The 24,813-nt window shown below is 50.5% G+C and overlaps 1 protein-coding gene across 1 annotated transcript in view; it reads right to left on the reverse strand.

Annotated features, from left to right (window-relative positions):
* Positions 1 to 1,035: 1,035 nt before the first annotated feature.
* BEAN1 (brain expressed associated with NEDD4 1) overlaps positions 1,036 to 24,813 on the reverse strand; it is a 37,491-nt gene continuing 13,713 nt past the window's right edge. Inside the window, exons 3-5 of the mRNA XM_057533687.1 lie at positions 7,345 to 7,608; positions 2,409 to 2,559; positions 1,036 to 1,378 (exon numbers count right to left, since the gene is read on the reverse strand). Of these exons, the coding sequence (XP_057389670.1) occupies positions 1,036 to 1,378; positions 2,409 to 2,559; positions 7,345 to 7,608 (758 nt within the window). The remainder of the gene's footprint in view (positions 1,379 to 2,408; positions 2,560 to 7,344; positions 7,609 to 24,813) is intronic.

Consider the following 24,813-nt stretch of genomic DNA (forward strand, 5'->3'; position numbering starts at 1 on the left):
GCACCACTGCCCAGGAGCACAGCACTGCTTCTGGGGTCTGACTCCAGCCCACTCAAGCTTAGGCCGTAATGGTCGGCTGGGCATGTACTTAGCGAGGGGCTGCTCCTCTCCTCAGAACCGTACCCAGCAGCCCTCCATCTTCTTTGAAGACCCTCAGTCCTGGGCAGTGGTTGGACTGACGTGGGCACAGCTGTGACCCACTACCACCACCGCATGCCCACCAAGGGCCCTGCCCATCACCCGTGGCTTGGGGTGGGGGCTTCGGAGATGATTCCGCTAGCACCACCAGACTGAGGGCACTGGGCGAGGGATGGGCAAGGCGGGCTGCGAGGGTCTCCAGGTTGTGCCTGAGCCCCCAGACCCAGGTCCCTTACCCTATAAGTGGCAGGGTGTTGACGTTGTGGCTCTTCTGCCCTGGGGTTGGGAGATGGGGACAGTGCGGAGCTGAGCCTCACTGAGGCCTGTCCTGCCAGCCGGGAGGACCAGCTGCTCTGGGGTGGGGTCGGGGCAGGCAGCTGACCTGGGACAGTTGAGGAGTTTTTGGAGGCAGAATCCGTGTTTGGGCACAGCCTGCCTGGTGCAGGCAGGGCAGACAGGCCCGTGGAGAGGGCAGGATGAGCCCTGGTCCCTTCTCCGCCTCTCTTCTCCCAGCGTTGGCTACAGAGGCATCACTGACAGGCTGGGGAGGAGACTGGGAGGTCGGGAGAGCTTCCTTTATAATGAAACCTTCGCAGATGGGATTGTGTGTGTGTGTGTGTGGGCCTATGTGTGTGCACGTCTGCACACGTGTGGGGCGTGTCTGGATGTGTGTGCGCACATGGGTGCGTCAGTGTGTGCGTGTGTCCAAGTTGTGTGTACATGTGTGCATGTGGGGGTGCCGTGTGTGCACATCTGTGTGCACACGTGTGTGCATGTGCGTGTGTGTATGCACGTGTGTGTGTGTGTGTGCGCGCGTGTGTGTGCGTGCGCGCCCCTGCGTGCCTGAAAGGTGTGGCTCAGCCCTGAGGGACTGACAGGACCCGGCCGCTGGGTCCCTCATATAATCCTCTCTGGGCCTGAGGCTGGGACCCGGGTTGGGGTGGGTGAGTCCTGGGAGCTCCTCGGCCCTGGTTCTGGTCCCGGCAGTGGCAGCAGGCCCGATGGGGGGGGGTTGGCCCCACACACGGCCTCATAAGGCGGCAGGGTGTCCATGGAAATGGTGCGGAGGCCACTCTGGCGCTGCGGTCTCTGTGCCTGCTGGTGTTGGCCGGGGCTGCGGCCACTGCCCGCATCCAGGGCGCGGTCCAGCGCGGGGCAGGAGTCGGTCAGCGAGTAGGGGGGCGGAGCGTCCGTGGGGACGTACAGCTGAGTGGCCCCCGGCCCCACACACTCCTCGTAACTGCAAGAGAAGAGGCTCCCTCAGGGCCCTGTGCAAGCCGGCTTCAGTGGTGGGTGGCGGGGTCGGCCCCGAGGGCCGGGGGCCTAGCCACAGCGACAAGCTGCCCCGACATGGACCAGGTCAGGCCTTTGTCACGCTGAATCCGATGAAACCCCTCTACTCCCTGGGGAGGGGCACCCTGGAACCACCGAGACCTGGATCCTGGCCCTGACTCAGCCCCGGTGTTCCGTGTGAACGTGAGTGAGCGAGCCACCGAATTCTGGGTCTCAGATCGCTCAGAACCGTAGCCGCTGCTGCTGGAGCATCTGCAGGCTGGCCACCGAGCGTGGGTGGTGCTGGTGGGAGCAGCCTCAGGCTGCCAGACACTTCTGGGTCTCAAGTCACCCCGAAGTGGCCCTTCCAGGGTTAGGAAGGTGCCCCTGGGGCCCATGGCTGCAGGGCGAAAAAGCACCCACCTGCAGGTGAAGTTCATACCTCCCAGTGCCCCTGGGGGCAGAGGGTAAAGGGTGATGGGGAGGATGGGGCTCTTTCTGGGGCCCAAGTGGTCTCCTGGCGGGGAAGTGATGGAGGCCCAGACTCCTCTTTTCAGGTACAAACTGGTGGCGATGTGCCTGAGGGTGGCTGGCAGGACAGGACAGGACCCAAAGGCTCCCCGGGGAAGAATCCCCCCCATGGGACAGGGCCACCTGATGGCCACGAGTGCAGTCTGGACACAATGATGCCTATCCCAGTGGATGTGATTTGGGCTTTGGGGGTGCAAACTAAGGGGCTGGGGCCTGGACCTCCCACCTCACCTCTTCACCCAGCCTGAAGGAGCTGAACGTTTCTTCCTTTTTCCTTTTCGAGTGTCTCTCAGGGACATCTGCTGAGTCACACCCCACCTTACAGGGACCAGCTTGGTCAAGAGGGTGAGGAGATGGCCACGCCCACTGAGCAGACGTTTTCTGCATTTATTCCATCTGGGGTGTTGCTGTTTCCCATGGGGGCTGGGGATTCTTGCCCAGAGCCCTGTCCTCTCAGGCCTCCTTACCCTGGTGGAGAATCTGGGTACAGCTCTCGGAGCACCATGGCATCCACGTCCCCATCAGAGCTGAGGTCCAAGGGTGGAGGCCAGTCCTCAGCAGGGCTGCAGGTGTAGCGTGTCCTGTGGCTCGAGCGGCTATACGTGTGCCCGTCGGACACTGCAGGGAACGGACATTCAGCCTGGGCCTCAGGCTGGTGCCAGGGAGGGTCCTCACAGGTCTGCCTGAGGCCACTGAGATTCTGTTCTCTCCAACTCACCATCCTGCCCCTCACCAAGGAGGGCTGCCTTCATTCCGTCAGCAACAGCCCCAGAATATGAGCGCCAGTGCCCTGCTGGGCATGGGGGTCACAGAGAGGAAGCAGAGCTGGCCCTGCCCTGGTGGGGCTCCCAGGGTAGTGAGCAGCCGGTCCTGCAGACAGCCTGGTAGTGGGCAGCATGTCACAAGCTTTGATAGATATTGCACTGGGGCTGTGGGAGCAGAGACGGGCCTGACCCAGCTTGGAGGGCAGGGAAGGCTTCCTGGGGGGAAGGGCTCCCAGAGCTGAATCTTGTCTAGAAATCAGCCAGGGGAAGAGGGGCAGGCCTGGCAGAGGGAACAGAACAGCTTGAGCCAAGAGGGGGGAGTTGTGAAAGAAGACTGTAGTGTGAACAGGAAGCTTTGAGCTGTGGAGAAGGGCTGGGGCACAAAAAATGGGGAGGAAGTGTCAGGGAATGAGGACAGCAGAGGTCTCTGGGGTCAGGCCTCCCTCCCTTAAGGTATCCCAGGGAGAAAAGGGGTTTCTCTGATGACTCCTGGTGACTTCATATACTAGACTCTCTTCTGGGTTTTTTTGTTTGTTCTTGTTTTTGTTTTTATCACATAGTACATCAAAGGCTCTGAAATGTCCCACAGCTGAGAAACACATTTAACTGTGCTTGTGCAGCATTTGGCCACGGAATCTTATTTTCTGAGACCTAGTAACACTGCTTGGGAAATGCCTATGGAGTACAATCTTCTCATTCTACAGCTGGGGTTCAGAGAGGCTCAGTGTCTTGCTGGAGGCCACACAGCAAATTACTGGTTGGGCCGAGAGTGGCTGGATGTCCCGGCTCCTCCACCTCCCAGTTTCTGACAGGTCTGGTAGAGGGGGGGTCGGGGTGGGCGGACAGTGGGAACTGCAAGGATAACTGGTTGAGACATGAGGTCTCCCCCCCACCTCCAACGGGTTCCCAGGTGGCTCCTCCCCTCAGAGGGCAGGGCGTAACATCAGGGGCGGGGCTTGTCTGTCTGGGGTGGGGCTCATAACCTTTCTTTGAGGTCAGCAGCACTGTTGCAGTTGCCCTTTCCATTCTACAGCCAGAGGCTCAGGGTCGCATTGCTGGCAGAATGTGGAGCTGGAATTCATGCATAGTCTGTAGACCCCAAAGATTGCTCTTTCTACTCCCCAAATCTCTTTTTCTCACCTCGATACAGCAATGAATGGAAAAATCTGGATATGAAACACTATCTGCAGGTGCAGTCCCAGGGTTATCTTTGGACATCGAGAAAGCTCTCGGAAGAAAATATTCCAGACATGTTAACAGCGGCTCTGTCTGGAGGACAGGATCAGAACCCTTATTTTCTTCTTTATATTTTCTGTATTTTAAAGGTTTTCTTCAATGAACACATATTACTTTTCTACTAGGAAAAAGGAACCCAATAACATATGCTGTAAGAAGGAGCTGAAATGAGATTTGTTTCCTTTTAGGGCACCAGCTGAAGGATGAGAATTTTGGGAAGAAATTGGGGAAGAAACTCAGGAGAGAGGAAGACATGAAATAAGTGCGTGAGGACAGAAGTGGAACTGAGGCCACTGGGCTCTGGTGCCGGGATCCCGTCCCTGCCAGTGTTGCTGCGGGGAAGGCCCCCCTTGCAGTGCCAGTGGTGGGGGGGCTATGGCTGTCCAGACCTCGGGAAAGCTAAGGCTGTTTCCTGGTGGGCAGGTCTGAGAGCTGACCGGGCCGAACCACGCTGCTGTTACCCTCTCTCCCTGGGTTGCTTTTCTTGGGCCCCCCAGAGGCTGAGCGTCTCAGGGAAACTGAGGCTTCCCTGAGGCACTCACCTAGCCCAGACCCCATTCCTGAGATGACCCAGGTCAGTCCCAGACATCCAGCTGGGTGGAGGTCCTGAGGAACAGCTGGAAAGAACCCCCTCCCCACACACACACCCTATTTGAACTCCCCAAATTCCTTTCTTATCTCCTTTCCTTGCCTGTCTTCAACATCAGCACAGACCCAAATGGTCCAGGGAGACCCGAATCTCCCTCTTCCCTTATTTACCCAAGCTAAGATATACTTCGGTTCATTATTCAGCCCAAATCCAAGGTTAACAACCTTTGACAGGCCCGGGAGAGGGGGAAAGAGGAATTTGCATCCATGAGCACCTCTGTGCTCTAGCCTCACCATCTCATTCACCCTCAGCAATTTGTGAGAGGGGGACAGTGGCTACTCCCTTCCCGCAGATGACGAATGGGACATAAAGCCACTTGCTCTAAAGCCCCAGCAAGTGAAAGGGGACCAGATCTGTCTCCTAAAGCTCAAGGTATTTCCATCTTATGGAAGGAGAATTTCCCTTCCTTCCTTCCTTCCCCCCTCCCCCCTCCCCCCTCTCCCCTCCCTCCCCTCCCTCCTCTCCCTCCCTCCCTCTCTCTTTCTCTTTCTCTCTCTCTCTCTCTCTGCCCCCCTTTCTTCCTCCCTCCCTCCCTTCCTTCCTTCCATCCTTCCTTCCTTCCTTCCTTCCTTTCTTTCTTTCTCGGTCTTTCTGTCTCTCTCATTCACTCACTCCTTCATTCATTCTCAAACATTCATTGGCTCCTCTCTCTGCACCTGACCAGCCTACAGAAGGGCCCTGTGGGCAGACAGAGGAGGACCAACTTTGTCCTGAGGGCAATGGGGAGCCATTGAGTAGTGCTGAGTAGAGTCACAATTCAGTCATGTTGGCTGTCTTGTGGAGAATGCCTTGGAGGTGCCAGGCCAGTGGCTGGCAGGTGTGGAGGTTGTAGCATTAGTGAAGTGGCCCCGGAGTAGGTTTTCTCGGAGTGGTAGGGAGAGATCATGAAAATAGTTAACATTTACTGAGCACTTACTCATAAGCCAGGTACTGTGCTAATTTAGTCCTGACAATAACTTTTTGGGGTGGGTCCCTGTGTACCCATTGTACAGATGACTCACAGAGGTTAAGCAACTTTCCTGAGGTTGTGCAGTAAGAAGTAGAAGATGAAGGCTGTTTTGGACCCCCTGGGTCTGAGGTGCCTCTGAGACTTGGATGGATGAGGCAGGTGGATGAGATGGACATGGGTACAGATGGGGTGGGTACAGAGAGAGGAGCTAGGGCCCAGGGTTGGGCTCTGAGGGACCTTAACATTCCTCTCCTCAGAGAATAGGAATCCACCAAAAAGTCTGAGAAGGAGCAGCCAGAGCAGTGGGAGAGAGCCTGGGAGAGGCTGAGTCACTAGAGCCAGGGGGAGGGCATCTGAAGGACAGAGGGTCCCCAGGGCCACTAGGATGGTGTTTGTTGGTGCTCTGCTGCTTTCATGTCCCCTCTTCCCTGGCTCCTTTCCAAGGCTCCTCGCAGCCCCTGTGCACCCCCTGAAGGCTAGAAGGTGGTGTAAGGGCATCAGCACCTCCAGGCGCCCTGCTGAGGCCCCAAGGAGGTGCCAAAGCCAGAGCTGAGAATAGAAGTGGGCAGAGAGGTGGGAGCCCCACAGAGGGGTCTCCACGGTAACAGGGCTGCAGGGCTGCTGTGAGTCAGCGGAGCGAGGGGGTGGGTAAGCAGAGGCTTGATCCCAGACTTGGCCTGGCTGTGGCCTGCTGTCACCCCACCTGCTCTGATGTCAGGGACAGGGCCTTGCTCATGTGGCACCGGCCCTGTGGCTCCGCCACAGACTCAGGATGGACTAGCCTGCCCCTAGGTCCATCTCTCTCCTCAAGGCCAAGGCTGACCTCTCAACCTTAATCTAGGGAACTCCTGTGGGCATCTCTCCTAGGCTCTGAGTACGAGGCGCAGGCTCGGGGGCACTCAGGCCATTCAACAAGTCCCTCCAGCTTCCCAGTCTTTAAAATGGGCTAACACAGCTCTTGCTGTGAGGATGAAATGAAGTGGTTCCTTCCCTTGCCCGCGGAGTACTTCTTCTGGGCCAGGTCCTGTTCTGGGCTGTGAGCTCAACTCTGGGAGAGCTACATGCAGCTCCTGCTTTCACCGATGCAACACAGCCATCCTGTGTCGGGGTACTGATGGGAGTGTGGGTACAATGCTAAGGAAGTACAGGGAATGGGGGTCAACCCTGCCTGGCGGGGGGTGGGTGAGGAGGGGCCAGAGAAACTTCCAAAAGGAGGTGGTATTTGAGCCAGGTCTGGAAGGACAAGTAGGCTTTTGTCAGGTGGGGAAGTATGGGGAATGGCATTCTGGGCATAGGGAAGAGCATATGCAAAGGTGCAGAGCCAGGAAGGAGCATGAAAGAGGTGCCTGGGGAGGAGCAGGAGGAGTGGAGGGCACGGGTCTAGTTATGTGAGGTGGGCATGCTGGCCGTCCTGGGCCCGACCAGCCACATCCTGGGGTGGGGTGAGGTCGAGGGTGGTACCTGGGCTCCTTGTTGGGGGTGGGCCTGCTCTGAGCAGGAGCCCTGCACTCTGCAAGGGTCAGGCTGGTGATACAAGGGTAGGAACAGGCAGGCCTGGTCTCACAGTGGCCAGGGCTGGGGAGGGAGCACCACACTCTCCCTTTGACCTTCAGCCTCACCCTTGGCAGACAACTGGGCTTCTTATGCCACTGAGACATGGTGAGTGCCTCTGAGCTCTTCCTGATTACTTATGACCTCGAGGATGCCTCCTCTGACCACCCTGCGCCACCCATGGCAGAGCTGCCACCTCCCTGATGCCTTCTGGGCTACAGGGGTCCCAGGGCCTGGGGTGGGCGGCAGCTCACCATAGCCGTGCTCGTACTCTCGATGGCGGCGGCGGCGGCGGCGATGGTGGTGGCGGTGGTGGCGGCGATGGCGGTGGCGGTGCCGCTGGAGCCGGGCTTGCCTGTCCCGGCGGATGCTGCCCACGATGATGGTGATGCAGGAGAGGATGATGACCACGCCTATGACTGCGCTTGCCACCAGCACAGGAGACACAAGCAGATGGCTGTGCTCTGAGCTCTCTGAGAACGTCGGGTAGAAGTAGCTGGTGCGGTTGTATCGAGCTACTGTGGATAGAGAGAGAGAGGACACTGAGCCGGGGCACGGACCCTGCCCCACACCTTCCTCCTCCCTCCCTGCTTCCCTGTGAGTTATTCATCCCTAAATAAATGGAGGATATTCAGGTCTCTATCCTGACTGCTCCTTCCAGGGAGGAGGGGAGCAGCGCCTCGCCCCCCTGCCTGCAGGAGCCTCTGCTAATGAGGGCTGACCTCCTCGCCTCTCCTCTGAAGCCTCTGGCCTAGGAGCTCAACCAACTCACAGAAAGGAAAAAGGAAGCTCAGAGAGGGCAGTGGACTTGCTCAAGGTCACACAGCAAATTACCGGCAGAGCTGAGGCTTGAACTCACTGAACCTGACTCAGTGCTAGACAAGGACTCTATTCCACCAAGACATGAGGTTGGAAGGTCAGCATGACTTTATCAAAGTCTTGGGAAGGGATGGGGGATACACAGGGGTCAGAGTATGAGGACCAGATGTGCTGGCCTCCAACACTGGTCTCCTGCCTCAGGGGCGAAACCTACCGAGGGGACTCCAGGGAAATCAGGCAGGCCTGGGGTTATGAGCAGTAACTGACCCAGACATGACAGTGGGTTGGATTAGATCAGGGAAGGCTTCCCAGAGGAGGTGAAGCTAGGAGGTATTCCAGGCAGGGGAAGAACAAGGACAAAGGTGCAAAGAGGTGGGAAGGGGCTTCTAGGAAGGGGTGTGGTATGGTGGGTCCCTGTGAGCCCTACTAAAGGAAGCTTCTGGGGCCCATGATGGCTTTGTCCTCCCATAAGATGATGGAGCCCTGGGGGCTGGGGTCCCAGGGAAGGGTTAGAATCAGCCAGGACCATCCATGGGCACTTGCTGCCTCGCTCAGGGAGAGCTAGCACCACATTAGTGAGTGTCTGTGACTGCCCCTTAGTTCCCTCCCACTCAGCTGGGCAGGGATGTGGTTTTCCCCTTTTACAGATGCGTGGACTGATGCTCAGCACTGGTAGGTGACCAGCCCATGGCCACTCAGTTACTCTGTGGTTGAGCTGAGTGAGAACTCAGGCCCAAGCTTCAAAGTCCCGAGCTCACTCTCCACTGTCCCCTGCCCCAGGCATGAGCCCTTCCTGAGGGTGCAGGTCCCATCTCTGGACAGCCATAGGGAGCCAGCTTGAGATACTCAGTGAGCCACAGGGTCAGGGGCAAGCTTTCCTGGGCCCTGTTCTGAAAGCGGTCCCCCTGTCTGTCCTCCCAGAGCCTGTGTCCCAGTCCCTGTTCTGCATTTGTCGCATATGATTATGTATGGTTTCCAGGGCTTGTGTTTGATCGCTCTCTGTGTCCTCAAGCTCAGCACTGGGCCTGGGCTCACCAAAGGTGCCCAAGCCATGTACTGAGTGAGTGGCTGCAGCCTTGAGACCAGATGGGGAAGTGGCAGGGAGGCCCTGAGCTGCCTCCAGGGAATGAGGTCTCTGTCTTGAGTGGTAATCAAGCAGAGTGTGGATGGTTACCTCCCTGGGTCGTTGTAGGAGGGCTTTGTTCCCAGGTGAGGGCATGGACTTAAGCAAATCAGAAGGTAGAAACTCAACTGTGGCCTCCTGTACCTTCCCATCCCTTTCCAGCACCATCTCCAAAAGCCTCTCCCACACTCAGCCCATGTCAGGGACAGGGAGGTGAAGCATGAACTTGGGGCCTTTGCCTGAGCTATGAACATGCCCTGCCAGCAGTTCTGGCCCATGCTGGTGGCTCTTGCAGCCTACTGACCTTCATTAGGAGGGGCTGGCCTCGAGGCCCTACTGCCTGGGCCAGAATGTCATCCTAGCCTGAGAGCCAAGCCTTTGCTTGCTGAAGTTCATTGTAAGCTGCTCCCCTGCAGGTGCCTTCACTGGGGAGAGGGAGCTGCCCTTGGGCTTTGGCTGAGCATGTGTGCTTCCTGACCCTCTAATATGAAAATGCCAGGGTAAGCAGATTTCTGGGATTCTTTGAGGGCCAAACACAGACCACTGTTTTGAGACCCCCCACTATGTGTAGGTTCTGTGCTGAGAGCTCACTTCATCCCTGAAGCTATGTTCTCCCCATTTTATAGGTGAGGATACTGAGGCTCAAAGATATTAAGTAACCCACCGCAATCATATATAGCCAGTATATGGCTAAGTGATAATCATTCTCTTCCTGTTTGGCCCAGGAGGCAGCCTCAGCATCCTTTTCAACATAGCACTTCACACAGTGATTACCCTGGTCATGAGACAAAGCTTTTGGCCACCACTCGTCTAGTCCACCGTGCTTTCACTCCTGAGCCAGTGACCAGGCTTTGCCTTGGACTAGAGCTGAGCCAGTGGTCATTCTGCTACCGTATTCTCTCTGATAAAGTACAAGCCAGCTGGCCATCCAACCAATGTCACCCTCTTCCTCTCACCTTTGAAGCCAATGGCAGGGCTTGGGAATGTCAGAGACAGCAGCCCTCCTTGGGGAGGGTAGGAGTGTATGGGGTCCACACTGCTCTCGACTGTCCTGTTCAGTCTGTTCCAGCTGCTGCGATGGTTTGGGATGTACTGGTCACCCCACGATCCAAGGCAGATGTGCTACCAGAAAGCTGGCCATGGCAAGGCTGGAGGTGCCCAGAATGAGAACCTAGGGTTGGATTTGTGTGTGCATGCCTGACCTGCTCAGCACGCAGAAACTGCTGCAGAGGTGCCAGTCCCATGGGGTCACCCTGAAGACGCCTCTCCCTCCCCCTGCTTCAGCAGCAAATGAGAACCTCGCCCTCGTGGCAGTGCCAGGCTCATCGCCAGCCAGTCATGGAGATGGCAACACCCATGCCTGCAGATAGAGCCAGTTGGTGCAGGCGTCCGCCTGCATGGACAGGGGGAAGTTAATCTTCCAGTCCCTGCGACCGGCGGAGGTAGGTGCTGCTTTAAATTATGAGGGAAACTCTTCCAATTTGCAAATTCAGGGTCCATTTCATCAACAAGATAAAAATGACTGCAGAGAAATAACATGATGCTAGCCCCCCTTCCCACCACTCTGCCTCGCTCTCCCCCTGCACCAGCTGTGGAAAGGACAGAGGGTAAGGCAAGCTTTGCCCCTATCCTAGACTTTCTTCCCAAGCAGCTTCTGCAAAGGTGCTGATGATCAAGAGGAAATTGTACCTCAAGATACCAGGTCATCCCTGAGATGCGGCCCTCCCTCCACATACAGCATGAGTAGCTATCATCTCCTGGACACCTACTGTGTGTCATGCACCATGCTTGGTACTTTTCATGCACTGTATTATCTCATTTAATTCTTATGATGGTCCATGATGGGATCCCCAATTAACAGGTGGAGAAACTGGGCTTCAGACAGGTCATTTGTCCAATGTCACTCAGCCCACAAAGAGGGACTCGGGTCAGTGGGCAGCAAAAGCCCCATGCTGTTAGCCAAGATGCTACTCTGTGGCTACCAGGCACTGTGCACTGGTGCTCATGTTTTTGGGATCTTGCTAAAGTAAAATTTTTCTCTCCCTAAAACGATGCATGGCTTCTTCTGGGCCACCTTAACATGTAGTCAAAGTAGGCCATGACCTATGTCTTATTCAGGGTGAAGGTATATCATCAGCTGAACGAACATTGCTGAGTTTTGAAGGGCTGGCAGGGGCCCACCATGAAGGTCAAATCAAGAGACTGTCTTTTATCTCAAGGGCAGAGAGGAGACATGAAGGGGCGCGGTCAGAGTGTTTTAAGAGCGCCCTCTGGCTGCAGAACTGGACGCAGGGTGGGAGGACACCAGCGAGTCCGCTGTGAGGGTCCACGTGAGCGTGGAGCGTGGAGCGTGGAGGGTGGAGCGTGGAGCGTGGAGCGTGGAGGGTGGAGCGTGGAGCGTGGAGGGTGGAGCGTGGAGGGTGGGGCATGGAGCGTGGAGGGTGGGGCGCGGAGCGTGGAGGGTGGAGCGTGGAGCGTGGAGGGTGGGGCGTGGAGCGTGGAGCGTGGAGGGTGGGGCGTGGAGCGTGGAGGGTGGAGCGTGGAGCGTGGAGGGTGGAGCGTGGAGGGTGGGGCGTGGGGCGTGGAGCGTGGAGCGGGAAGCGGGAAGCCCGCAGCTCCCGCCCTCGGAGCGTGGAGCCGGGGTCAGCTGAAAGCACTTGAAGGGCGGATGCTCCTGAGGAGAGTTCTTACACCGCGCCAAGCTGACGTCCTTTGAGCAGGCCTCAGCGACAACCCTGGTGTTCTCCCCACTCTGCCGATGGGGTCCCAAGGTCCCCTTCGGGGCTGGGATGGTGCCTGGATCCGTGGGCCTCCGCTGTGCCAGGCAGAAGCCAGCTCTCGCGCCTCCAGACCTCTGCTCCAGGCTGGGACTACGAACCACAGGTGAGTCAGAGGCCCTGCATGACCCCAGCCTGGGTGTGGGGCCGGGTCTGGCGCTTGCCCCCTCTCTGTGCGGAACCATTGTCACCCCTATTTAAAGGACACTGAGTCTTGGTGAGCTGAAGTTTGCCTACCTAGTTTTGTGGCAGAGCTGGGATTGGAACTCAGGTGTGTCTGATAATCCATGCACTAGGGCCCAGAGCAGGGGAAGAGAGTTGCGTGGGGTGGAGGTGGAGGTAGGAGAACGGGGCTCCATTCCTGGTTCTAGTTCTACCCCTCACTCGCTGTAGAGTGAGTTTGTCCCCTGCCCTCTCTGGACCTGCTCGCTGTTTGTCTGAAAGACGTTTATTCTTGAGCCGTTCTTCCTGCAGGGTGGGTGAAGGGGTCTGAAAGGGGTGGGGAGGAGGTGGGAGCCAGGTGAACACAGTGGGCGAGGCAGTGAGATCCAGGCTTGCGTCGGGGGATGGGGTCAGGGCTGGCTGCAGGCTGGGAAGCAGTGGGGAACGTGCAGGGCAGGGAAACTGAGGCAGACCATCACTACTGACTCCTTGCTGAGTGTAGTGCGTGGGCAGCTGTGCAGTCACTCTGTCTGGGTTCAGGCAAGTGCTCTTTGCAGCCTGAAGCCACCTGGGAGCACTGACAAAGGAAGGGCACCGAGACACTGGAAGTGCTGAGCCAACATCTTTAGGCCTCCAGTCCTGCCCACACCTTGGGAGACGCTGGCTAGAGGGAGAAGGGGGGCCGAGGACTGAGATCTGACTGAGGGCTCCTGTCACAAAAAACTCTGAAGACATTTGTCATAGGTCCACTTCCCTGGCAAGTCTGGCCTCAGTAGTTCACCTCTTTCTCCACTGCCGAAGCCACTAGGGTGAGGCCTTGAAGTCATTGGAGGGAATCTGGGGAACAGGATTCAGGTACCGTCTTCCCTGTGCTCACCAATGGCTGGTCTCAGCCTCCCAGCAGGGACAGGGGCAGGGGACGTGGCAGGGCAGACTCACTTGCTTGGGCACTTCTGAGTCCCCTCCCCTTCTGTTTTGGGCAGCCTCTCAGCCCACTTGGTGATATCACCTAGTTACCAGGAGACTGTGATGGAGAGAGTCAGAGTACCGGGAGCAGGTCAGGGACATCCACACAGAGGGGCTGGGTCTTGAAGAATGAACCAGCAGAACAGGATCAGGGGAGGGAGGAAGGGGCCTGGGCAGGGGTACAGAGTGGTAAGGTCCCAACAGAGCTCAGGAAAGGAGGAGGTGCTCCTGGGGTGGGGCTGTGGGATGGCCCCTGAACATTGGGATTATGGGGATGAGGAAGAGGCTGCTTGGTGTTCAGGATTCTTCTTACAATGGGGATGTAGCTCTATAAGAATTCAGCTAATGTCATGTCAAGACCCTGACACGTTTTACTTGGCCATTTGTGGCATTACAGGTGGGGCAGGTTATAGTGGAAAGGAGGATTGGAATGTGAAGTCACCCACCTGTTAATCAGTCCTCCATAAATTCACTCAACCAACCGATCATCCACCCTCCTAATGTATTTATCTACCTAGGTATCTATTCAGGATCCACTTGATCATCCATGCATGCATGCATCCATCCATCCATATATTCAATCATCCATCCATCTACCCACCCATCCATCCACTCACCAGTACTCACTAAGTGCTTATTCTATGCCTGGACACATGCTAGGCACTGGGAACATGTATATGAATCAACTAAAATGAACCTCTCAAACTGTGGAAAGCAAGAGTTCCCACACAGGTGCCCCAGGGCTGAGAGGGAAAGTCTTGGTACATCATGGAGTTCTCTGCTCTCACGTCATGCAGAGTAGCTCTGCTTCCCTCTGTTTATGCATCAGGTTTAATAGGAGAGTGCTCCATTGCCAAGTGGAAGATTTTCAGCCACTGCATTAAAATATAACTGGAAAAATATAAATGACCACCCACAGGCCTTTCATGATTCTATAAATATAAGATGAAAGTGATTTATTCCACTATTGAGATAGATTCTGCCACTTAAATAAACTCACCAAAATTAACTCACATGTACCTCTACATATCCAAACTCCCTAAGTTTACTGTCTTGTCATCATTCACTAAGGTTTTATCTCTGGTTTGATGAACAATTTATTTGTTGGCTGGAAAACTCATTGAAACAGTGTCACAAACCACTTTTCCCTACTTCTGCAGAGGAAGTGGTAAACTGGCTGACATTATGGAACCAAGCCATGGCAGAGTTAGACTTTCTACTTGAACCCACACCAAACTCTTCCTTTTCTTGCTAGAATCATCAATGGCCCTGTACTCATTTTCTCTCCTTTTCCGTCCCTATCTAGAGTTGGCTCTTAGGCTATTTTCCACAGAGAACACAAGCTTTTATAACACCAGCAGTCACTGTGCCTGCTCGATGGGTAGGAAATAGTGGAACTGCGTGGAGAAGCAGATGCTGGGTGGGAGCGGGGGCTGGCTTGGCCCGCCCATCAGCTAGGGGATTAGCTGTCACATCCCAGTTTGCATTATGAGACTCAAAATCGTGGCTTCGAAAAATGACCACTTACTACAATGTGGACTTTCCAAGAAGTTCATGAATAATTGATATGTACAATGTTAAATTCATGAATGCAGCAAATTACCCTCAGCTATCCCACCACAAGCTGGACCCGCCTAAAGGTATGTTCTTGGGCCACAGTGGCCGAGCCCCCATCCCAAGTACTATCTTCCTTGAGGTTTGTTTTGGCCATTTGCTTTTGTGGGTTCTGATTCTGGAACATGTTAGAGGTGATGGGATTTTGTCCCCTGCTCCACAGTGGTTCCCTCAACTCCTAGAATACAATGGCATGTGGGAAACCAGCACCAGGGCAGCAGTGTTATTAAAAATAATATATCATAAGTAGAAAGGACTTATTCCAGGAATGCCAGAATGGTTTAAGACCAGGAGACTATTAACATAACATGTCACTTTAGTAGGTAGGATGAGAAAAACTAGTAGATCAGGCAAAGATAGATACTTCTTGGCCATGATACATCCTGATGATCTCAAATGACTGACAACATCGTACTGAACCGTGGAGCTTTGGAATTGTTTCTCAGCATGTGGTTCAGGGAATGTGGGCTTCTAAAAACATTACGCAGTGTTTGGGGACAAGCCTTGGACCCCCACGCCCACCCCCCAAGATTGCTTTGCAGCCCTGAGCTGGGGCAAACCAGCCCGAGTTCTAAGGCCTTTTATTCACCAACATTCAGTATCCTGAGACGGTGCATGGTCCTAGTGTCCTCTGGGAGAAGGATCACTCCTCAGCCATCTTCCTCAGGGCAGGAGGAAGCCCAGAGCTCTTCCACCAGAGCTGACCTGCATCTGGTCCTAGGATCTGGCTAAGTAAGACAGACAGTCCTGGGTTCGAATTTTGCCCCTGCCTCTTGCAGGTGGTGCCCTCGGGGCAGTTTACCCCTCTGAGCTTCTATCACTTCATTTGTACAATGGGAACAGCAATTTCTTTGAAATAATCAAAGCACACTGCCTAGCAGGATGCTTGGCACACAGTAGGTGCTCAGTATATGACAATTAAACCTTAAAATCTTTAAAAACACCCCTAGACATAGTGTTAAATGTGAAAGGCAAAACAGTAAAGCTCCAAATGGAAAACACTGTAGAACATCTTTATGACCTCGGATTGTTTAAACAGGATACAAAGGTACTAACCATGAAAAAAACGGATAAGTTGGACTATATTAAAATAAAGATCTTTGGTGGGAGATTGGGCTTCTAGGTGGGCAGGGGGCACAGGGACTGAGATGTGAACAGGGTCAAGGCCATGGCTGGAGCAAGGGGAAAGTTCTGAAAGACTTTCTAAATCATTTGTAACCTGCCCTAGGACACTGGTGAATGTTTCTCAGGGAGGAATCTGTACAGGTGCCTGGAACCAGATAATAGATCCTGAGACACAGAAGTGTCCTTCTTCCACATCCTTATGGGATCCTCCATTTTTGCACAATTAGCTGTTTTACTCCAGTAGGTTTGCTCTTTGCGGGAGACCCAAGAGAGTAGCCATACCATCAATTATAGCAATTCAATGTCAAACAGTATTAACTGAGTATAATACATCTTGTGATGATATAGGAAAACTAATTTGGTAACCTAGGTCTCATGTTCAATGAGGGGACCTAAGACAGCCTTTCTTCAAATAATTGATAAGTAAAAAGCCCCACACTATTCCTTTTCAGTTCGAAAAATGCAAGTCTTAGCAGCAGCTGACAGGAAATGTGTGATATTTACCTGGGCTGTCTTTTGATGATGACTCATATTACCAGTGCCTTTGCTACCTCTGATTACCTATGTTTCAGTATTAGTGTCACTTTAGTACTTGAATCCTGTAAAGATTTTTGCAGTGGAAGTATAGTTCTTGGTTACCTACTACACTTAGAAACAGGTCCTCATTCTGTTTTTATAATATGTTTTTTGCATTCTACTCTAAATCAAAGCCGGTGTTGAACAAAGGGATGATGCTGTGTGTGTCTTTCTCCTTTTGTGTGTGTTTCATCAGCTCCCCCTCCCCATGGCTCTTGTAATAAGGCAGTGGTGTATAGCTGGGCCTTTCATTCTTGTGCACTTAAAAATAAATGTCACTGCAGGAGAAATGCTGGCTGTGCTAGGATTGAGCAGAAATTGATTTTGAAATGATAGTAAACATTTGTTAAACCAGACACTGAACTTCACCCACTATGGTGGTTACATTACTTAGTTCAGTGTTTTTAATGCTCAATGTAATTCCTATTTTAAAAGAATTTAAGGAACAACCCACAGGTTTCTGAATATACAAACTCAGAAATTCCATACTGTCTGGGAATCTGATAGTCATGTTGTTTTAGATAACTGGATTTTACACTTGGTAGATACGCCAGCGCACTAATATCGCTCAGGTGTAATTGATCATCCTGTTCGCTCGCAAGGATAATGAGAGCCGCTGTGCCCCAGTGCTATGATTTTTATTGTTTAGACAGTGTTGGTGACATACTGTGCGTGTGTAGTAGCCACATGTACTATAATAGTCCTTAAACTATTGGGATCACTGTCAGTATTTAAGTGTTGGAGGTACTTTTTTATCTTGAAAAAAATGAGAGATTTTTTTAAAAAGTTTAAACTGTTTCACAATCAGTCCTTTAAATTTCATTTAACCTAAAACCTGAAATTTCAGTAATAGACAAAAACTCTTTAACAAGGCTGCCATCCAACTTAAAAGGTGCCCACCGTGGCTTTCACAATTGTAAAAATGTATTCTTTGAAGTGCAGCAATAGAATCCTCTGCTCCTAAGGAGTACAAGAGGGTATCTCCTAACTGTATGCTCCATATCATTTTATTTTCTGAAAATTTTGAAGTTAAATATGCATAAAGCAAATAATTATATACAAGAATAGATAAATAGTCTATATATAAAAGTTTAAGAACATCTGTGAATCCAAAGACACGATTATAAGAGTCAAAAAGCAGTCCACGGGCTTCCCTGGTGGCACAGTGGTTGAGAATCTGCCTGCCAATGCAGGGGACACGGGTTCGATGAAGAGTGGCCCCCGCTTGCTGCAACTAGAGAAAGCCCTCACACATAAACGAAGACCCAACACAGCCAAAAAAAAAAAAAAAAAAAAAAAAAAAAAGCAGTCCACAAAGAGGGAGAAGATTTTTGCAATAATATATCCAACACAGGACTGGTAGTCAGAATATATAAAGAACTCCTAGAAATCAGTAATAAAAAGACCCAACGAAAAAGTGGGCAAAAGGCTTAAACAATCACTTCACAAAAGAGGATATCCAAGGTGCTAAATACACTGTACTTAATCACCAGAGAAATTCAAATGAAACCACAAGGTAATATCTCTACTATCTACCAGAATGGCTAAAGTGAAAAAATCCAGACAACACCAAGCATTGGTGAGGATGTAGGGCAACTAGAGCTATCATATATTGATGATAGTGTGGATTGGTACAGCCACTCTGGAAAACTGTTTAGCTCTATCTATTAAAGCCAAATGCATGGATGTCCTATAACCCAGAAATTCCACTTCTGGGCAGAATGAATTCTCCAACAGAAATGCATCAATATGTTCACCAAAAGTCATGTACTAGAACAGTGCTGTCCAGTAGGGTAGCCACTAGCCACATGTAGCTACTTAAATTAATGAAAATTAAATTAAAATTCGGTTCCTCAAAATTGAAGATGATTCAAAGAAATAGAAAGATATCCCATGCTCCTAGATTGGAAGAATTAATGTTATTAAAATGTCATAATATCCAAAGAAATCTATAGATTTAATGCAATCCCTATCAAAATACCCAGGACATTTTTGACAGAACTAGAACAAATAATCCTAAAACTTATGTGGAACCATAAAAGACCCCAAATTGCCACAGCAATCCTGAGAAAAAAGAACAGAACTGGCAGATACACACACTACTATATCTAAGATAGATAACCAACAAGGACCTACTGTATAGCACAGGGAACTCTACTCAGTATTCTGTGATAACCTATATGAGAAAATAATCTAAAAAAGAATGAATATATGTATATATATAATCGAATCACTTTGCTGTACACCTGAAACTAACACAACATTGTAAATCAACTATACTCCAATAAAATTAAATACAAACAAACAAACAAAAAAACACCAAAAAACAAAGCTGGAGGTATAACCCTGCCAAATTCCAGACTATACTACAAAGTTACAGTAATCAAAACAGCATGGTATTGGCACAAAAACAGACACATAGATCAATGGAACAGAAAAGAGAACCTGGAAATAAACCCACACACCTATGGTTAATCAATCTATGACAAAGGGGGCAAGAATATATAATGGAGAAGAGACAGCCTCTTCAACAAGTGGTGCTGGGAAAACTGGACAGCCACATGTAAAACAGTGAGATTAGAACATTCCCTTACACCGTATACTACAAAAATAAACTTTAAAAGGGTTTAAAGACCTAAATGTAAGACATGAAACCATAAAACTCTTGGAAGAGAACATAGGCAGGACACTCTTTGACATAATTTGGAGCAATATTTCCTTGGATCAGTCTCCTAAGGCAAAAGACGTAAAAGCAAAATAAACAAATGGGACCTAATTAAACTTAAAAGCTTTCGCACAGCAAAATAAACCGTCAACAAATGAAAAGACAACCTACAGGATGGGAGAAAATATTTGAAAATGATGATACCAACAAGGGATTAATGTCCAAAATATACAAACAGCTCATACTGCTCAATATTAAAAAAAATCCAGTCAAAAAATGGGCAGAAGACTTGAATAGACGTTTTTTCCAAAGAAGACATAGAGATGGCTAACAGGCACAAGGAAAAATGCCCAACATCACTAATTATTAGAGAATTGCAAATCAAAACCACAATGAGGTATCACCTCACACCTGTCAGAATGGCTGTCATCAAAAGGACCACAAATAACAAATGTTGGAGAGGATGTGGAGAAAAGGGAACCCTCGTACACTGTTGCTGGGAATGTAAGTTGGTGCAGTCACTATGGAAAACAGTATGATGCTCCTTAAAATACTGAAAATAGAACTACCATATAATCCAGCAATTCCACTCCTGAGTATATATCTGGAAAAAATGAAAACACTAATTCAGAAAGATTTATGCACCCCAATGTTCATAGCAGCACTATTTACAATAGCCAAGACATGGAAGCAACCCAAGTGCCCATCAACAGACAATTGGATTAAGAAGATGTGGTGTGTATATACAATGGAATATTACTCTGCCATAAAGAGAATGAAATACTGCCATTTGTAGCAATGTGGATGGACCTAGAGAATATCATGCTTAGTGAAATAAGACAGAGAAAGACAAATACTATATGATATCACTTATATGTAGAATCTAAAAAATAAATGAATGTATATGCAAAATAGACTCACAGATATAAAAAACAAACTTGTGGTTATCAAAGGGGAGAAGGAAGGGGAGAGGGACAAATTAGGGATATGGGATTAACAGATACAAACTACTATACATAAAATAGATAAGCAACAAGGATATACTGTATGACAGGGAATTATACCTATTATCTGGTAATAACCTATAATGCAAAAATACTGAATCACTATGCTGAATACACCTGAAACTAATACAATATTGTAAATCAAGTATACTTAAACTAAAAAAATTCAGTTCCTCATTTGCACTAGCTACATTTCAAGGGCTCAATAGCTGCACATGGGTTGTGGCTATCATACTGGGCATTGAAGACATAGAACATTTTCATTATTGCAGAAAGCTCTATTGGACAGCACTCTACTAGAATGTTCACTATTCATTCATAGCCCCAAACTGAAAACTACTCAGATGTCCATTAAAGTAGAATGGATAAGTTATTTGTGGTATATTGACACAATGAAATACTATACGGTGATGAGAATAAGTGATCTACAATTATATACAATACTGTGGTTGAATCTGACAATGGAATGTTGAACAAAAGAAGCCAGACACAAAAGAGAACATACTGTATGATTCCAAATGTATAAAGGTCAAAAACAGGCAAAACTAATTTATGGTGACAGAAGTCAAGACAGTGGTTGACCTGGGCATGGGGTAGTGACTGGAAAAGCACATGGTAGATGTTCTGGGATGCAGCTTATGATGTGTTTCTTGATCTGAGTGTGCTTAGTTTGTGAAGATTTGAGTTGTACACTAACGATTTGTGCACCTTTCTGTATGTATGTTATATACAGTGGTGTGCTGGCAAACCAGCTTTCCAGGAAAAAAAAAAAGAAAGAAAAAGGAAAAATCCCTGATTTGTAGTGTTGGTTGCCAATTTCCATGGTGTAAATACTCCCAGCATGATGGATTTCAGGCTGGCTACCAATGATTAAACGGGTCATGAATCCCCTGAATATTTAAGTATTCACTCTTGTGAGCTGGTATCTCTACTAAACAAACAAAAAACTAACCCCAGAGAATCCCCAGAAAAGGAATTCCTGAGTTCAGTTCTCACTCCTAACTTTCACAGGTCCTCCTGGAGTCTTGGGGACCAGAGGGGAAGGACTGAGTAGGCAGGAGGGAAAGGGTTTGCTAGTCTGACTGTCCACTGCCTCCATGTTAGACTGAGGTGGGACTAGGTTCTAACAACCTTTGTCCTTTTAAAGACTAGCTTGGTAAGCCAGTCTTGGTATTACCATCCACTCAGTATGATTGGCTTAGGGGTGGACATGTGACTAAATTCTGGCCAATAAGACATGGGGGTGGTGTGCTGGGGGACTTCTGGGAAAAGTTGCGTCACTGCCTGGGTTGATGGGGGCCATCTTTTTTTTTTTAATATTTATTTATTTGGCTGTGCTGGGTCTTAGTTGCGACAGACAGGATCTTCATTGCTGCATGCGGGATCTTTAGTTGTGGCATGTGAACTCTTAGTTGCTGCATGTGGGATCTAGTTCCCTGACCAGGGATTGAACCCAGATTCCCTGCGTTGGGAGCACAGAGTTTTAGCCACTGGACCACCAGGGAAGTCCCCGACAGGGGTCATCTTGCAATGCAGAAAATGTTGGTGCAAGAAGATGGAAAGAACCTGGGTCCTTAATGATGTCCATCCTTGACCACTGAAATTGAGAACCCTAAAGCTGTTCCATCTCAGGACTTTCCTCCCTATGCGGAAATAATAAATGTCTTTATTGTTAAAAAAAGAAAAAGACGTGGCTTTTGTCACAGTTTCGCTTTCAAAAGAGGGCTGCTCTTTCTCTACATCTTCACTGAGAACAGGGGAGCAGGCTCCATGTGGAAGGAGCACTCTATGTGGAGTCAGGCTGGGAGCATCAAAGTTTCAGCCACAAACACGCTGGGTGACCTGGTCTAGTCCCCAATCTGCATCTTAGTTTCTCCATCTCTGGTGTGAGGCAGTTGGGGTAGAGTCCCAGGGTAAGTCCTAAAGGGTCAGCAAAGGACCTCTTACATCCAGTCTACAAGGTAGGGAGAACACGTTTTCTTGCATTGTCCCATTGTGTGCCTGTGATGGGATCTGGTGAAAGGCTGGCATCTGGCTGGCCCCTGATTAGAGCCTGTCAGATGAAGGTGACCAAGCATGCCATGCTGTGTTTCAACACCAGCCTGGGGCTGGCTGGGAAGGGAGAGGGAACACGTGATCTCCCCTTGAAACGGTCTTGGGAGGACCCTGCAGGGAAGACCGAGTGAGTTCTGCAGCTCTCGTTGTGGGATGCAAGAGCCAGAGGTGAAAGATAGAACAAACTCTTACTGAGCGTCTGTGTGCTCACCAAACTCTCAGTCACCCTGGAAACTAGGTCTCATAATCCCATTTCATAGCTGAATAAATGGAGGCTTGGATGATTTAAATACATTTGCTCCAATGGTTTCTGAACCTGCGTCTTTCAGCTCTTGCTGTTTTTACTGTATTAGACTACATCCCCAGCCTTAGCCACATTCCTAGGGGAGACAGACATCATCCAGTGGCTGAAGGGCCTGGCGGATGGGCAGAGGAAAGCTCTGGAATGACTCTCTCTCAAGCAAGGCCTGGAGGTCACCTACGGACATGTAGTCTAGGTGGGGTCAGGTGGGAAGAGGGAGCAGCCCTTAGAAGCTGATGGTTTGGGGGCTAATGGAGGACACGGTTCTTAAGTGCAGAGAGAAGCAAATAGAAGGAACTCTAGGAGGTGAAAATGTATCAAGCTCTCAGAGGGACTAGCGTGGCCAGTGCCCTGGGCTTGGGCCCGGAAGCCCTGCTTTTGAATCCTGTCTCCTCCGTCGGTGGCCCCTGGGTCCATGGGGCATGTGACTTCTCTGTTGGGGCCTCTCTCCCCTGTCTGGGAAGTGTGCAGGCCTGCACACTTCTGTGGTGACATCACAGAGGAAGACCAGCCTTTCCTAATCACCCTGGGCACAGTTCCAGGTGCAGGAGGGGTAGCCAATCTAGGGTAGCCCTTGGCAGAGAAATGGCAACATCCTTACACATTGCTGTTTTGCAAGTCAGTCCTCTCCAGTGTACTTGACTTTGGGGTGCCATGGGTGACAACTCTGGGGGTCATGCTTTCTTTCCTTGGCAAGATTTCTAGATACAGAAACCAACCCAAGACTCAGTCTCTAGATCCTTCCCTTTTCCACGCTCCCAGGGTTGTGGCAGAATAGGCCGGAGGGGGACAAGAGGGAGGCAAGGAGGCCAGTTAGGAGGCTAGGACAGTGGTACAGGTGATGACGATGGTGTCCTTGGTCCTGGGGCTTAGAGGTGGAGGTGGCAAGATGGGGTCAGATTTGAAAGTGAAACTGTTTTCAGATTAATTGGTTTGGGGGTAGATGAGAAGGAGAGCAGTAAAAACTGAGAAAGTTTGGGGCTTGAGCACATGAAAGGACTGAGCTGCCATTTCCTGAGATGGGGAAGATGACGGGCAGCTTGGGTGGGGTCTATGAGTCAAGATGTAAGGTTTTGACATGTTCTATCTGAGATGCGTTGTAGACACCCGAGTGGACAACCGAGTGGAGATATGGGGTGGACAGTTGGATATCTGAGTCTGGAGTTCAGGGAGAGTCTGGAGTTCAGGGAGAGTCTGGAGCTGGAGATGTAAATTTGGGGACCGTCAGTGTATGGAAGCTGCTCAGTACCATGAGGTGGATGAGGTCACCCAGGAGCCCGCTGCCAGGGGACGGGGAAGTGCAGAAACTCTGCCAGCAAGGAGTGCTCTGCAAAAGCTGGGGATACTGCTACTGTTATTAGTACTACATTAAGCACTCAAGCTGAGGTTGATGCCCTCTTGCCAAGGACTCTAATATAAAATGATTGTGCATTTAAAACTGAGATTAGCTATCAGAGGCTGAGCACTCACTACAGTCAGACTCTGAGCTCAACCAGAGAACTCTGAGGAGGGGCAGCCGGGATGTTTATGGGGCTGTAGAATGGACTCTCCATTCAAGGGGTGGGCGTGAAGGAGCGGACTTGACTCTACCCTTGTCTTTTTGTCCAGCTGCAGATTATCTAAAATTGAGCCCTGGAAAGACTCACCTGGGGTGTATCCCTGACCCCCACCATTTTCCAGCTGTGTCACCTAGACTAGCTTCTTCATGTCCTTGAGCTTCAGTTTCCTTAGGCCTGAAATGGCCACACTGACCCCTCCTGTGCAGAGTTGCTTCTAGGAAGCAAGAAGGCCACACAAAGAAATGATCATAAGGCCTTGTAAGCCCTTTACCTGTGATACCTCATTTGATCCTCAGAGCAACCCGCTTGAGGTGGACAGTCCTTTCAACTTCCATTTTACAGATGAGGAAACAGGCTCAGAGAGACATGGCTAGCCGAAGTCACTCCTTCTATTCCCTTGCCCATTCCAAAATCAGACCTCAGCAAGGAATGGACAAAGGTTTCATTTCACAGGGTAATGATTATTGGGTAGTGCCTGCACATGTTCAAAGGGACTCTGAGGTTGCATTCAGGCTCAGTAGGAAAGAGCACTGCAGTTGATTAGCAATGTCTGCTCTGGGCAGAGAAGTGGTAAATTGCAGAGTGTGCCCCATCATTTGCCCTCCTAGCTTTCAAGTCCTTCCTTCTGTTGACAGCGAAGTCTCTGCAGAGGTAACAGTTACAATGAGCAGAGCAGCAAACAGAAGTGTCTGGTCCAAACCCCGGATTCATCTCCAAAGTCCCCATCTCTCTTCATTTCCCACATTCTGTTACCAAAGACTTGGGTCATATTAAGCTGTGTAGAGAGAGGGTGGTCAAAAGACAAGACTTTCAAGTTTCTTGAGCATCTTCTCAGTGCCTGGCACCAAGCTAGATGCTCCTTGTGGTACACCACATCTGGGCATCAAACCAAAAGGCTATTATGACTATTTCCATTTTACAGATGAGCAAATTGAGGTTTCTAGACGTTAAGTAGCTTGCTCCAGATCACACAGCTG

The sequence above is a fragment of the Balaenoptera acutorostrata genome, chromosome 19 (assembly GCF_949987535.1).
Source record: "Balaenoptera acutorostrata chromosome 19, mBalAcu1.1, whole genome shotgun sequence".
In the NCBI taxonomy this organism is placed as follows: Eukaryota; Metazoa; Chordata; class Mammalia; order Artiodactyla; family Balaenopteridae; genus Balaenoptera; species Balaenoptera acutorostrata.